General features: G+C 32.6%; 3 protein-coding genes across 3 annotated transcripts in view; 2 read left to right on the top strand and 1 right to left on the bottom strand.

The window, feature by feature from the left end:
* Positions 1-15,916, top strand: part of LOC148607606 (uncharacterized) — a 146,354-nt gene that overhangs the window by 28,976 nt on the left and 101,462 nt on the right. The gene's annotated exons all lie outside the window — the stretch shown is intronic.
* Positions 188-3,026, bottom strand: LOC148607615 (toll-like receptor 6). Its single transcript, XM_088546663.1, has one exon. It carries the CDS (start codon positions 2,909-2,911, stop codon positions 788-790), a length of 2,124 nt encoding a protein of 707 aa, XP_088402789.1. The 5' UTR covers positions 2,912-3,026; the 3' UTR covers positions 188-787.
* Positions 8,276-12,142, top strand: LOC148607614 (toll-like receptor 2 type-2). Its single transcript, XM_088546306.1, has one exon. The coding sequence runs from the start codon at positions 8,379-8,381 to the stop codon at positions 10,500-10,502; it is 2,124 nt and encodes a 707-aa protein (XP_088402432.1). The 5' UTR covers positions 8,276-8,378; the 3' UTR covers positions 10,503-12,142.

The raw sequence follows: 15,916 nt of genomic DNA, 5'->3' as shown, positions 1-15,916 counted from the left end.
ATGACACCATTGTGTTTATGGGTGGGCTAATGAAGATGCTTTTTACTACTAGTACATGTATTTCTTTGAGTGTGATATATTTATAATTTAAAATAAAAAAAAGATTAATGCGTACAACTATAGAATAGTTACCGTTGTTATATAGTTGGCTAAACGATGAGTATTCTTGGCCAATAATTACATTTCATATGTTTATTTTATTCACTTCTATAATATTTGAGATATACATTGAAAATAGTCAATACACAGCGATCAATAAAAGTAGCCCACTTAATTGTTGGCGTGGCCTTTGTAATAGTTCGAAGATGTGTTTCATTTACCCATGAAACATCACATGTAAAGCCGATTTTCCAATGAGATTAGCGTGTTTTAATGATATCCACAGTAAATATTATTATTAGATATTAATGTGTTAATTATTTTTAAGGAAAACGGTTTCCAAAAAAAAAAAAAAAAAAAAAAATAGATATTAAGTTGATTTCTGGATTTAATCAACAACATTAGCGACAAGAGTATATCTAAAGATGATGAAGTTTGGCAAATTCATTTCATGTCATACTTGAACAGAAGAGGGAAACTGCATGTTGCGTAAATTGAAGCTAGGCCTATCAGAGTTTCTTCTTAATTATTATTTCCCTAACAGAGATATTTGAGTGAACGCACTATCTACTACAATGTATCATCATTATATAACAATTTACAGTTCGAAATATTTTCTAATAAAAGTACTTATAATTATTTTGCAGGTTTTATATTTCTTTTTATGAACATTCTATAATTTTCGTAGTCAAAACTGTGACGTTGGTGGAAAGTTCAAAGGCTTGTTGATATTTTTGATAACAGCTTTCCAGAATAACTGCTTTCCAATACCATTCTTGAACATAACATGCGACGACGTCATCAGAAGAGATCGTAGTCTACTGGTCATGTGACACGAATCCACCCCTTGATACATAATAACAATAATAGCCTCGTTCCCGTCTCGACGTCTTCGTTCCTGTATAAGATCCAACTCCCATAAGCACCACTCACTTTTGGCAAAACTATTTGACAGTACTACTACCATTTTCCATGAATTATTCATACAATCGACGATATTTTCGGTTATTGGCTTTCCTATGTCAAAATCACGATGATGGACGCAAACGTTGAACCCTTCATTTTCTAGCTTTGGAAGTAGAGTTTCATGAACCCAAAATCGGTCGGCTTCGCAGTATAAAACAAATACATGATATTTAAAATCACTCCCAGATTGTATTTTCCCGTAGCCTGTTCTAAACAATATTCGTAACCGAATGAAATAAACTAGATTTTTTATGTTTGTTTGACATTTGAAAATTGTGTATATTAGAAAGAAAAATGCAATGACTAAGGAACACACAGTTATTGTAATGATATAGAATAATCTCATTTGACTACACTCCGAAACTGAAAGATGAAATTTTGATATATAAGAGTATTTTAATGATTTCGGGGATCCACAGCTATATCGATTTGGCCAATTACTAAGTATTGATGTTAAGTTACTATTTTTAAGATAATCGGAAAACCATTTAAGGTCACATGTGCACGAAAACGGATTATCTGAAAGATCGATTAACTTGAGCGTTTTGAGAATGGTTGGTGGGAATGACGTCGAATTGATTATATTTATTTCATTACCTGATAGATACATTTTATTTAAATGATTCACACCAACAAACGTTCCGGACTTCCATTCTGAAATTTTATTTCCTTCAAGATTAAGTACTTCTAAAGACGGCATGGTTTGGAGAAAACCATATGGGATCCTAATCAAACGAGTTTTAGACATGATTAGTTTCTTCAACTTCTTCAAGTGAGAAAACATCCTCACTAAACGTATTCCATATGGCAGAAAATTATTACTTATATCAAGGACATTTAGGTTTGGTATTTTATAAAATACAGAATGTGGTTCATATGTGCCTTTATGGTCAAAATGAAAACTGCGCTGAAGTCTCAAATATTTCAAGGTCTTCGATGCAAACACACTCCCTTGCATATATTCTAAGCCATGTAGTAAATTAAGCGACAGCGTTTCCAATTGGGGCATCTCTACAAATGCATGCGATACTAAAGTTTTGATAGGATTATTGTCTAGAATGAACTTCTTTACATTTCTTAGGCATCCTAAAACTTGTGGATTAATTGAAGTAAATGCATTTCGAGAGAGATCTAAGTGTTCCAAATGGTCACTTAGTCCAGTGCTTTTATCCAACGCACAAACACTTGGACTACCATGCAAGTTATTATCATTTAAATATAATATTTTAAGATAACCCCCTCCTTTTACATTCAGATTGGATATGTTACACTTCCTACATGAAAATTTTGTCAGATTTTTTAACGGATTTAATACTGATGTATTAAGTCGTGGAAAATTGTTTCCATCCAATGAAATACGCTTTAGCCTGCTTCCTTGTAAACTGTTAAACACATTGTCCGGTAAAGTAGTCCATGAATTCGCAGTAAATTCTAACACACTTATTGTTGTTATATCAAGGCTCTGTAATGATAATTGTACTTCAGTCACACTTAATAACAGCTCTTGTGATATTTTCAAGAACGATAACTCGCCGAAAAACTTAAAAGCATCCGGTGTTTTGTGCTTAAATCTGTTTTCATAAATCATCAGTGTATTTATTTTGTTTTTAGTTAAATTCTGAAAGGTTATGCCTCTCACTTCACGAAAAACACTTTTCGTAATTCTCAATCCCGTTATTCTTAAAGGAAGTGGTGAAATATAGGAAGCTCCAACACATAACACGTCGTAATCATTTATAGCACAATGTTTGGCTTTTTTAGAGTATTTATCCGGGTGGTTAATGAATGCATACTCCGATATACAGAATACAGAAATTATAAACGCTTTAAAAACTTTTACACCCATCCTTATGTTAAAATCTCAACATATAAGTTTCATTTTCAATATGTTAAGTGTAAAAAAGGAAAGTCATTTGAAAGATCTGCAACAATGGGAAATGAAACATAGAAAAGATTTCCTCATTAACACTAAACGTTGCAGTCTATGATGATATTGAACTGTCAATTAAATCAGGAAATGAAAACTGAGACCTTATAAGTTTGCTTCATCTGAGTGTTTCGTTTAATAGGAACATCAATACATAAACTTACAATGATTATATCACTAATGATTACATCAACTTGTTGACTGCATTTTTCTAATCTAATTTAATCGTTTTTCGTTTAAGGCGACATGAATCTATCTTTAAAACAAATATTCTGCTGTGGTAACTTCAATCAAATTTAGTTTTTTTGAAACCACAAACTGTTTAAATTTTATTTGAATTTGGTGGTAATTTAACAAAGTATACTGCGTCGAGGTTAACAATTCATTCCACTTTCATATCAGGTTACAAAGGAATTACATTTGTACTTAAAGTTTCTAATAAAAAAAGGTGAACGACAATATTTCGATTGAATAGTCACAAATGAATCAAATGAAGCACATGTTAGCACGTATAAGCACGTGTTTGCAGTATACATTTCACATTTCCAAATGTTTGCTTTCAGTTACTATGGAAAAACTGGTCGCCACATTCAAATAGTTTTCTGCGTAGATTTTTTCTCTGTAATTTTGTTACTTTTTCCGTCTCTAATCTTAACTAGAAAGTCGATTTTTTGCATAAAATTCCGCACTTCATATGCATGAATATTTTCGAAAGAATGTTTCCAATTTCGGAATTTTTTTTTTAATTTTGTTATTCTTCTTTGTAGTTCATAATGCAAAATATTCAGATATTTGCTTTTTTTTCATTCCAGAAAAGGAAACCAACTACACAGAATACAAATGTTATGAGCTTTGTTAACAGCATTATTTTACTCTAATGGAAACTAAAATTTTGAGTTAAAGGTCGTTAGTTTAATCAAAACAAAATTAAAGAGAGGAGAAGACAAATTACAAAACATTACATAAAAGATAATGAACAAATGACAATACCATATCCAAAAGGGACAAAAAGTATCAAAATTCCCTAACGGGAATTTCTAACCGAGGAACTTTTGCAAATGAGACTATAAAGAGTAATCAAGGGAACCATGATTCTAGCAGAAATCAAAAGAATGTAACCCAGGGACAAAAACCAGACAGCCGGGAAGCCAGTGCCCAATTATGTATCTCCGCCCGTTACTCTAAAGTTGTTTTGTCCAAAAAGATACCATGAAAATTTCACCAGAGGGCGTGATAGTTGTTGAGCATTTCATACGGTTGTTTATATAGGGTACAGTACTTCGAGAAAATCGTGCTAATTTGAATACATTTAGTTGATCCGTGAATACACGGAAGAAAAAAAAATGAAAGGAAACTGAAAGGAAATTGGTTTTATCATGTGAAAACAAAATTTGAACCTTTAGATTTTGGTCGTTTATAAAATACTGATATTGAATTCAGAGTGTTGCATTGCTTTCACTTTCGGTACCAAACTAAGGCGGGAATTCAAAGGGCCTATAAATACCTGACACGGTTGCATCTCATTGTATATTTTAGAATGAATCGGCCAAACAGTTAATCTTTGGACATTTCCCTTTCGAACGATACCTAAATAGAAAAATTCTATTGTTATAAGTCTTAGTAGTATTCAATCATTTTATACGGTATGCTGATACTATTTGCAAACTTGATCCTTCTTTTCTCTCATTTATGATATGCATAGCCCTGGACTGCTTTATGAACATACGATTGAAAAAAGAAAGCACCAGAGGTACATAGCAAGAACTTTTTGTATATGTAAAAATGTATTAAGTAAAAAATTCAGCAGTGTGAATGTGAATTTATAAATCTTTTTCCATCAATCAAATTGAGTCTAGGCAAAAGTTGCATGTTATCTTGTGGTCTGCATATTTTTATGGGTTGAAATTATAGGGGAAAATTGCAAAATTTCTTCATCGTATTCAATTACCTACTTGCTTCCACTTGACAATCGGCTTTGTATTGTATAATTGAAAATATAACTATGGAATTTCCCTACTTGAATTTTGTGGATTTTTTTTCTTTTTGAAAAGGTGTAAAATTAAGAAAACATTTTCTAGGCCTACAACAAAGTACGCAAAGTAACTAAAATGATACATACAAAGTAACAAAAGAAAATGAACAACTCGGACTCCACTAAAACTGGGAGCATGGACCAGGTGCACCGGTAGGGTAAGCGTCCTTCGCTTTTCTAGAAACACCCGCAGAGTTGCTCATAAAAATCAAGTCCAGGGTAGATGAAAGAGGAAATAATAACTATGACACTTGGACAAATCAAATTTAAACAATTGCTATTCTAAACAAAATATGGAGCAACTCATGTTGACTTTCAATGCTATATAAACAAACACAAGGAATACCATTATGTACTATATCTCAGTTAATGCAAACCATGTTTAAGTCTAACCATCAAATTAAACATTTCAATATGAAGTCAGTCAGAGACTTCTCACAGGCAGACCAAATATTTCAATAAGAAGTAAGTCAAAACTCTCTGACAGGTAGGTTAAACAATTCGATATGAAGTCAGTCAGAAAACCCTGACAGGCAGTCCAACCATTTCAATATGATGTGAGTCAGAAACCTCTGACAGGCAGACCGAATATTACAATATGATGTCTATCAGAAACCTCAGACAGGCAGTCCAAACATTTCAATATAAAGTCCGTCAGAAACCTCTGATAGGCAGTCCAAACATTTCAATATGAAGTCAGTCGGGAACCTCTGACAGGCAGTCTAAACATTTCAATAAGTAGTCATTCAAAAACCTCTGAAAAGCAAGCAGTCAAACATTTCAATTTTGAGAAATCGGTGTAAAGTATCATAATAAGACACACAAACACAAAAACATTTACTATATACTAGAACATTCACAAGACGTTAGTAATGCAAGGTAGTTGACCCTACATCAGAATCAAAGATATTTAAGATAACTACAACATGAATACAGATATTTAAAAGTTATTATTATTAAATAGCATTGAATTGCGTAAGATCTCCATTTACCCATTCCTAACGTTTTAGGTTGTAATGCCTGAAAAGCTTATTGTGTCGCACCTGTCTTGACAATTATTCTTTGATTGTTTCAAACTGGAGATAACAGAACTGAATTACTTTATGCGATTCATTCTTATTTTTAACCACAATTTTACCTATCCGCAGAAAGCAACACGAATCAAAGGACAACATAGCTTTTATCAATACTTTATTGAAAGGATTTGTAATATCTAATAGGTTTGTTTGTTGGGGTTTAACGTCCGAACAGCAATATTTCAGCCATATTCAGACGATGAACATGAAATTGATGATAAAATGAACATGAAACGATGATGAAATGAAAAAGGGATGGGACACATGGACAATGGAGTCGATAAATTTTGATTGCCACTGGAAATAGGGAGAGGTGGGTAGGGTCGGGCAATTTAGCCTCCTGTGGCGGAGCCCTATGGTTCCTACTCCGGGAGAATACCACAGTAGGGTTCTTTAACGTGCGAGGAACGTGGCATCTTTCCCAACACGGTGCACCACTATGGTTTGCGGTCAGGTTTTCCGTATTATAGCCTGACAACCCCAGCATGTAACACGCCAGGTGTACCCCATTCCACCACCTGGGGCACACATCCCAGTTGCTCTGTGGGCAGAGCGCCCTAGCCACGGCTAGGGTTCTGAGCACTATTTAGTCGCCTTTTACGACAAGCCTAGCGCTGCTGCAGGCTTATTCTTTTAACACCCGGACCTGCACGAGGCCATGTTGCATGCAACCACATGTACAGATAATTAATATGTGCAATTGTGACCAGTAATTTTCGTTGCTGAAAATAATAAAACGATCATTTTACAAAGAACTTACCAGCAACAATTATTTTGTCAATTAATAAATTCTTTTAATAAGAAATAAAAAAAGCCGTCAGTGGAAAGGGTTAATTACTTAATACTCAATACTAAATACTCAATGAGAAAAAGTATAGAGAGACGAAATATTATCTTGGTACTGTTTTACTGGTATAAGGGTAAATTGTTTTGTGGATTATTATGTTAAATGTATTGAAATGTCTTATATCTTAACCGTTCAACAAATAGCTGGATGAACATACATTTCAAGGCTTTACCTTACTTTTTGATGGCACGAACACTGAGAAAGCATTTTGATCATTAATATTTGATTCTAATGCTGCTGTTGATAGGTTGCGCCTTGAAACACGTGTAAAGCATATCAAAATTTGCAATTTTTATGATTGGAATTTTTGTAGTTTTTTTGACATTTCTCATTCGAAATACCCTTACTTCTTTTAAATGTAAGTCAAATAAGCCTAAGAAAACTGTATTTGAAGGGTACCCACTCTAGTATTACACAAGCGAAGAATCATGCACAATGTGATACATGGTTTCATGGATTTGGCTCCCTCTTTCGACAGATTTGGTTATGAGTACTTCTTGTATACAACTAATATTTTGACTATGATCTTCCTACATATTTGATGTTAATGCTGCTGATGAGAGGTTACTCCTTGAAACACGTGTACAGCATATCGAAATTTACAATATATAAAACTGGTATTTATTGTATTTCAAAGCCTACATGTTTTATTTTTTATGTTTGGTTTGAAATATCATAGAAAACAGATATTAAAAGGTGACTTTTTATAAAACCCGTGTCCTTAAGAGATATATATTAAATATAATGCAGTATAAAATTAAAATTAAAGGAAATAAGTCTGTAAATGACACTGAGATACAAAGGAAACTGTTGGATTTTCAATGTGAATGATCTAATTCGACCAGACAGATTGAAATGAATAATTATACGTTCCATTATGTAGACCAATAAGGCAACTAACAAAAATGAAAATGTGTAGCCGTATTTGGGATATATTACAGAATGTGCATGATTCTTACAAAGACTGCTACGTATAACATTCATGTGACACATTTTTGACAGAATGCTATGTATATGAAATAAGGCTAATGAGTAAATATGTAGCAATAAAAAAAGTTCACAAAAACACAAACTAAAGTTTCATCCCAGTTTCCATATTTTGCTAATATACCATTTACTTTATATATTTGTTCTTCAGAAAAATAAATATGAAGTAAAAAAAAATACATGAAATTCTTCAAGTCGTTGTAATATTATACTTTTTTAACTGTCGAATCAAATCATACATTTCATATATCAAAGTTTTTTTCCATTGTATCTTTTTTTAACTTCCTGGACGATCAAAGTTCAACTCTTTATCACTCATCATTATCAGGAAATAATTTCAAGCAAACGATTTTATTTTTTATTATTTCTGAACTGTTTACGTCTCCGTTTTTAACTATTTCCTTATTAAAGGATAAGTATATTTGAACAAAAAATTCAACAGATATGGACGACAAAGTAGTGATAGTAATAATTTTTACTGTCTTATGTGTGTCTGTGGTAACTTATGGGAAAGATCGGAACAAAAGTCATCTTCATTTGAAACATTGTATTGTTAACCAGAACGACGTAAAATGTGTTGGAGCGTCTTATATAGGGGCTCTCCCTCAACGAATATCAAAATTGATTATCACAAAAAGTGTCTTCCACTATGTGAATGGCTCAACATTTAAAAACTTAACTAACAATAAAATAAAAACACTGAAACTGTATGGCAATGGATTTAAAAATATTTCCAATGATGCATTTATCATTTTCAGTGAGTTATCTTCCTTGGAAATATCAAATGAGCCTTTATTGAGCGTATTTGATGTCAGGTCGTCGTTGGAAGGCATTAACAAATTGAAAATTCTTGATTTATCATTGACTGACAATTCATGGCATATTTTACCAGATGACATGTTTAGGAGCCTGAATGGTACCATGCTTAGAAAAATTTCAGTGGATGAAAACAATTTTTCGGGTCTTAATGCGTCAGTATTAAATCCATTGAAAAACTTGCGAACATTTTCATGCAGAAAGTGTAATATTCGATACTTCAATACAAATGGACGGGGAAATCTTGAAAAACTTCTGTTGAGTAATAATAATTTAAATAAATTTCCAATATTTTGTGGTCAGAAGGAAAGCAGCGAACTTGCTGATTCTTTAGAAAATTTTGATCTCTCTACGAATTCACTACTTAGGATCAACCCACAGATATTACGATGTCTGAAGAACGTAAGGAAACTTATTATAGATAGCAACCCAATACAAACTCTGGAAACACATACCTTTGCAGAAATGAAAAAAATTGAAACACTATCTGTAAATGATTTACAAGGATTAAGATCGTTGGAAGGGAGTGTATTCGCATCGAAGACTTTAAAGCGTTTAAGATTCCAGCGAAGTTTCAATTTTTACAAAAAAACAACTTATGAACTACATTCAATATTCGATAAAATACCAAATTTGTCAGAATTAGACTTGACGAAATCTGTTCTTCCGCACCAAGACCACTTGTTTCGAATGTTCTCTCATTTAAGGAAGATGAATAAACTCATACTAGCCAGCACTCGTGTTGTATGGTTTCCCGACGGCTTCTTTCAGAATATGCCATTCTTGAAGGAATTAAACCTTCAGGGAAATAGAATTTCAGAGTGGAAAACTGAAACATACGTTGGTTTGAAATATTTATATAAGCTTGACTTATCGGGTAATCAAATTAAAATTATTCATCAAACATCCTTCCCATCAAAATTTCTGGAGAACATTACAGTACTTGATTTATCTGGTAATCCATTTTCGTGCACTTGTAACCTGAAGTGGTTTGTAGATATTTTAGAAACTAGTAATTTAAAGTCAAAGCTAAACGATTGGCCAAAACGCTATACATGTGAATCGCCAGAATCTTTAAAACATTCTCGTATTACAAAGTTTCAACCTTCAGCTTCAGAATGCAGTCAACTGAGGATTTTTTATATTATTACAATATCTGTGTGTTCTGTGGTCGTCATATTTTTCTTTCTGGTATTTGTAATTTTCAAGTGTCAAGTAAATATTAAAAATCTAATTTACTTTTTTAGATTGCAAATAATGTTTCGAAAAGGCTATACAAAAATTCAAACCGGGAGTGATTTTAAATATCATTTATTCATTGTGTACTGCGAAGCCAACCGACTTTGGGTTCATAACACTTTGCTACCAAAACTAGAAAATGAAGGGCTTCTCGTTTGCGTCCATCATCGAGATTTTGACATAGGAAAACCAATAACTGAAAACATAGTAGACTGTATGAATAATTCGTGGAAAATGTTAGTAGTACTATCTAATAGTTTTGCTAAGAGTGAATGGTGCCTTTGGGAGTTAGATCTTGTTCAAGAACGAAGACGACAAAATGGAGACGAAGCTGTAATTGTTGTTATGTACAAGGAAGTGAATTCTAGTCACATGACTAGCAGACTACGATCTCTTCTTATGACGTCATCCTATTTAGTGTACAAGAGAGGTATTGGGGAACAAATGTTTTGGAAAGCCGTTCTTAGAGATATCAATAAACCTTTGAACTTTCCACCTACCTCACAATTATGATTTTGTTACGAGTGGGTGGTATGGTCTTTATACTGGCTTCCATGCTTTGCTTTTGTTCGGTTGAGATTTGTCTCCAATTTAAATAAAATAATTATAAGATTGTGTTTTTCAGTAAAAAATGATTTCAAAACATCTTTTCTAAATCAATTCATTTTTACTACACGTTGAAAATTTGACATAAGAATAATGGGAATAATATTTGTATATATTAGTCATGAATAAAATGATAAGTACTGGAATTTGGTCAAGAATTCTTTTTCAATTCATGTGTAACACACGTATAAACAACTGAAATGATGGAAAAAACGACAATGCAAACTTTTAACTCTTCTTGGATGCGCAGTCGTATTCCTTTTAATATAAATAAGTCTTCGTATTATGCTTAGTAAGAGGTCTGTAGTTTGTATTGGTAGATTTTTTTGTAATAATATGTCAAAAAATGGAAACATTATGAACAAAATAATGAATGAGTGCAGATCTCAAAGTCTCAGGGTTCAATGTTTTAAAGATGAGGGAAGGGTAATCAAGGGAACCAAGATTATAGCGGTAATCAAAAGAATGTAATCCAGGGACAAAGAGCTTAAAACTGAAAATTACCTTGAATGCTGGTAATTTAACCTTTTTTATTGTCTTGGTGTAACAAGCAGGTTTCGGTGTCGGCAATTCTGACCTCTGACTCGAGCACGTGCAATCAGTTCCGTACAGAATAGAATATTAATGATATACCGGAACTAGTTATTCATCGGAGTAGGTTAAAGCAATACATGTATAACAGCATACATGTGTGTTTGATGTGGACCTATTTAAGAATCAAAATTCTGCTAGATGGTTCAAGGGGAAAGCTAAGAACACTTGAAAAGACTACTTGAACTATATTACTGTACTAAACAATTGTGCTGTATTAGAATTGAATTATTTTAAATGCGATCTTTAATTATACTTAATCCAGTCATTGTTTTAACTATAAATTATGCATGTAAATATGTTAGATGTAAAAGTAGTAAATTGTTGATGTAAGATTTTTTTAAATAGTGTTAATAAAGGTCCGAAATGTTTATGAGCGAAATTTGTTGGTCACTCAAAGCTATGTTCTGAGAAGTATTTAAGTAGCAGTCTTTGTAAGAATCATGCAAAACCTGAAAAATGTGATACTACCCCAAAAAGGCTACATATTTTTATTTTGGTAATTATGTTGTTTTATGGGTCTATACTATGAAATGTGTTATCATTCAATCAAATCTGCCTGTTCTTAGGAGATAACCAACATTAAAAATCCAATAGATGATATTGTCTTTGAGTGTCATTTACAGTTATCTCCCTAAATTTTGAAATCTACTGTGCATTCTATATAATTTTTATCTCCCAAGAACACCGCATGTACGAGCAACTGAATGTTAATTCCTGTTTTCTTTGGCAATTCAAACAAAATATCAACAATTAAAATATGTAGGCTTTTTATCCATGAATCACATTTTGCACGACTCTTAGCTGGAGTGCTACTTAATTGATATTACAAAATTTTACCCATAGATGTACTATCCCAAAATTAAAAACTTCTTTACATGTTTAATTAACTGAATTTACCAGTGCACTATACATAGTTTTATTTTTATTTATGTACTTGTAACTATACTTCAATAAAAAAAATATCTGAATACCAATTGTGTGAAAATCAATTATTCACAATCTCCCATAACCATTTACATGTACATGTAAAAGCCTTTTAGTGCAACTCCTTAACCACTAAATGATTTTGACCGCATTAAACAAGGAAAACTATTGATGTAGATAGAGACAATGATTGTCGCATGCCTGCAGGCAGTGTACAAGTAGACACTGCAACTCCTCCTAAAAAGCTTAGAGGATTTTAATGGAATATTTCAAAAGTTTTATGGTGAGCAAAATGGTACAAAAAAATAACAAGTCTTATTTATCATTATTTAAAAAAAAAACTTACTATTTATAAATGAAATACAGATGTTCATAAATGAATTATTAATATTACAATGAAAGAAATAAAAAAAAAAGCAAACACCTTTCATTTATATATATATGTTTGTCCAATTTTGCTTCCCATATAGGTGACGCATGATGCAGAGAATACATATTTAGTAGATTAACCATGTTAACTATACATGAAAAAAATTTTCACCGTAACAACACATGTTAAATCAATAAGAAAAAATAGTAATTTTGGTGCGGGTTAAAAATGAAACACCGAACACTCAAACCTGCCTAGTTTTTAATTTCCTGAATTTCAGCAGGTTCCAACAGGATTAATTTTGATACAACAATGGTGTATGAACACTTTACACTGGTGTTGTTAGTGACATAGATATGTAGTGCTTTAAAATGTTCATTTCCGAAAGAAATTTATTTGTCTCTGATTTCATTAAATGTTTGTGTTTTTATAAGTGTAATCAAGAGAACCTTGAATCTAACGGAAAACAAAATAATGTAATCCAGAGAAAAAGACCCGACATGGAAAACAGACACACGCAACAAAGAACATAAAATAACCAAATTAATAAGTACAAAAAAAAACAAAGTAAATGAGCGATTCGGGCTCCACTAAAAACTGGAAGCATGGACCAGGTGCACCGGTAAGGTAAGCGACCTCTGCTTTCCTATAAACACCCGCCAACTTCCTCATAAAAAGTCAAGTCCGGGTTAGACGAAAAAATAAAGGAAAACTATGACACGTTGAACAAATCAGTTTTCATGGTGCAGATGGATACACCGTAACGATCCACGTGTTCACGATGACGACCATAAAAATCTGTACTGATTACTTCAGTCTTGTAGCATCATAACCCTGTTTCAAATGCCTAATTGTAGGAATCTAGCGCATAACATATGAGGGATGTTACTACAGATGAAAGGGAAGTTGACAATACGGAATAAAAAGTCATTGCGTTTGTCCTATAGTCGATCTCTAAGTGTAGGTCAAGGTATGAGGCTAACTTCACAGTGTCTGCAGTATCCTTTATCTTAAGTTCTTTGGGGTAGATGCGATGTATAAAATCACCGAAACTAGAGTTGTTTAACGATAATACAAGGTGTGAGAGAGGCAATAACATTTAAATATAGTAGTAACTATTGAATAAGTATTCTTCCAGTGAAATGGTGATTTTGCAGTGTACTTTTGTACTTCTACATTAATACATATATCATGAAGTATCACATATCCTAAATAACGCAAATTGTTACATACTCGGTGTATATTATGTACAATTGGCAATGCAGTGAAAAGCCAATATAATCAAAGGCGTTTATCTCACACAGAGAATAGCTCGCATTCATTTTTACAGATCAACTTAAACATTGGTGTGTAAAAACGGGAGTTCCAAGTCTATTTGATTGTTTGTAAATAATCGAGGCGAAGGTATTTACGGACGTAATGGCAGCAATGTTTGTTTGTTTACAAGTGCTGCGTTGCCAAATGAAACTCTTAAGTGACGGCGCTTTTTGCAGTCCCCCTTTTATAATTCGTCAAACTTTGAATTTCCAACGTAACGCCGAGATTTGTACATATGGTATATTGGTCAGATCAGCAGTACAGAAGATATGAATAGTAAATACGTGAAAAAAAAGGACTAAATGCGATTCAAATTAAGTAAATCAAAGGCTCGACTTTCAAAAAAGTCTGGAACTTTGTGGTGAAGGTACGTCAAGTTCAAGATGAAATGATTATGCTACAGAAAAGTACTTTGTAGACATTATAAAGATCTATTTGCCATCAACATAATTGTTTTAATAAGATATGGATATCGGGAATTAAAATTTTAAGGCAGGTTTTAAACGCAGTTCCTAATAACTCAGAAATCAGTCGCTAGTAAGTCTGACATTCCTTATTCACTGAGAAATATAAATATCATATGCAGAAAAAGCTGGTTTATTACTGCATAAGACAATTGTCTCGTTTGTCATATATTTTTACTGGGATGCCTACTGTCATCTAATTCATGGTAAAGGTCTAAATATGACGCAGTAGTTAGTAGTCTCTAAAAAATATTTGTTCTGATGGATATAAACAGCATTCTCCAAATAAAGGATTATAGATGGAGAGAACATCGTCAATGTATCGTTATGTGAAATTAAAGGATCTAGCCTATTTATTGTTTTTGTCGTTCAAATGATTTTTTCATTATTTCTGTTAACATTCATTTCAATGAAAAAAATATAACTAAATGTTATCTTGGAGATGTTTAATGTTGGAAATTTCTAAAATTAAGCATTTTGCCAAACATTTAACACATATTGACTTGTAGTAAAGGAATACACGGATGAGCTTAAACGCAAGTCTCGCCTACTGCTTTGCATGTTTCTAGAGAAGCAGAGGACGCTTACCCTACCGATGCACCTGGTCCATGCTCCAAGTTTTTAGGAGAGTCCGAGTTTGCTCATTTGCTTTTATTACTTTGTATGTATGATTTCAGTTACTTTATGTTCTTTGTTGTGCATGTCTGTTTTCCATGTCTGGTCTTTGTCCCTGGATTGCATTCTTTTGATTACCGTTAAAATCTTGTGACATTTGTTGTTGTTTTTAAAGTCAATATATTGTTGCCTTTATACTACATTCCTAGTTATTTTTTATCAAATTTAATTTATCAAACGAAGTTTAAAGTCTTTTTCTACTGGTTGCCTTCGATAGTACTGTGTTATTAAACAGGTTGTTATTGCATGGGTAGTAAAGTAGCCAGAGCAAACTTTTATTTACTTTCAATGACCTCAGATTACAAATAAGTTAACTGCTTATGCACTATTGTTGCTCAAATAAAGCGAATGTAGAATAAATAAACATTTACATAAATGTAAAATTACAGAATTTACCACAATTTGAATAATGAAAGAAGAAGACCATCAACCCATATGTTTTTGGCAAAATTTGGAAATGTGATTGATTTAATATAAAATTCTGTTTGAACACTTCACAGCTTGAAATTTACAAGACTGAAAAAATATAAATGGCTAGCACATTTCACGTCACAATATAAAAGACATCTGACAAATTACGCAATTTTTCAAGTTTAGAAGCACTGGTATTATTAGATTATTGTATATTTTTTAACTTGAGGGAGTTTCTCTTGCTTATCTCGTCGAGCGGCTTTGCCGCGAGACGAGATGACCTTGAGAAATTCCCTCGAGTTGAAAAAAAACATTTAATAATCTGTTTATCGCTGTTTTGCTGAATTGTAAGGTATTAGTTTTCTTTTATTTTCAGTTTTCTTGACCTAAATATGTAACTTTTATAAGCACTGCAAAACTTCCTTTCGGGACTATTTTTCAGCGACGTGCTACGTGACGTCACGTATGTTGTGCAGCTGTGATACACGTTTTTTGAAAAAAAAATCATTTAACTATGACGATCGCGTTTAAAATTTGTTAAATGATTTTGGGATTTATTCATTCTA

This window comes from Perna viridis, chromosome 9 (genome assembly GCF_037379345.1).
Source record: "Perna viridis isolate PV_CMFRI_1.1 ecotype Kerala chromosome 9, ASM3737934v1, whole genome shotgun sequence".
Taxonomy (NCBI): Eukaryota; Metazoa; Mollusca; class Bivalvia; order Mytilida; family Mytilidae; genus Perna; species Perna viridis.
The sequence above is the reverse complement of the archived record's forward strand: the minus strand, read 5'-3'. Positions and strand labels throughout refer to the sequence as shown.

Coding starts and splice junctions, on each gene's coding strand:
- LOC148607615 (XM_088546663.1), bottom strand. CDS start 2,911: ATGGGTGTAAAAGTTTTTAAAGCGTTTATAATTTCTGTATTCTGTATA.
- LOC148607614 (XM_088546306.1), top strand. CDS start 8,379: ATGGACGACAAAGTAGTGATAGTAATAATTTTTACTGTCTTATGTGTG.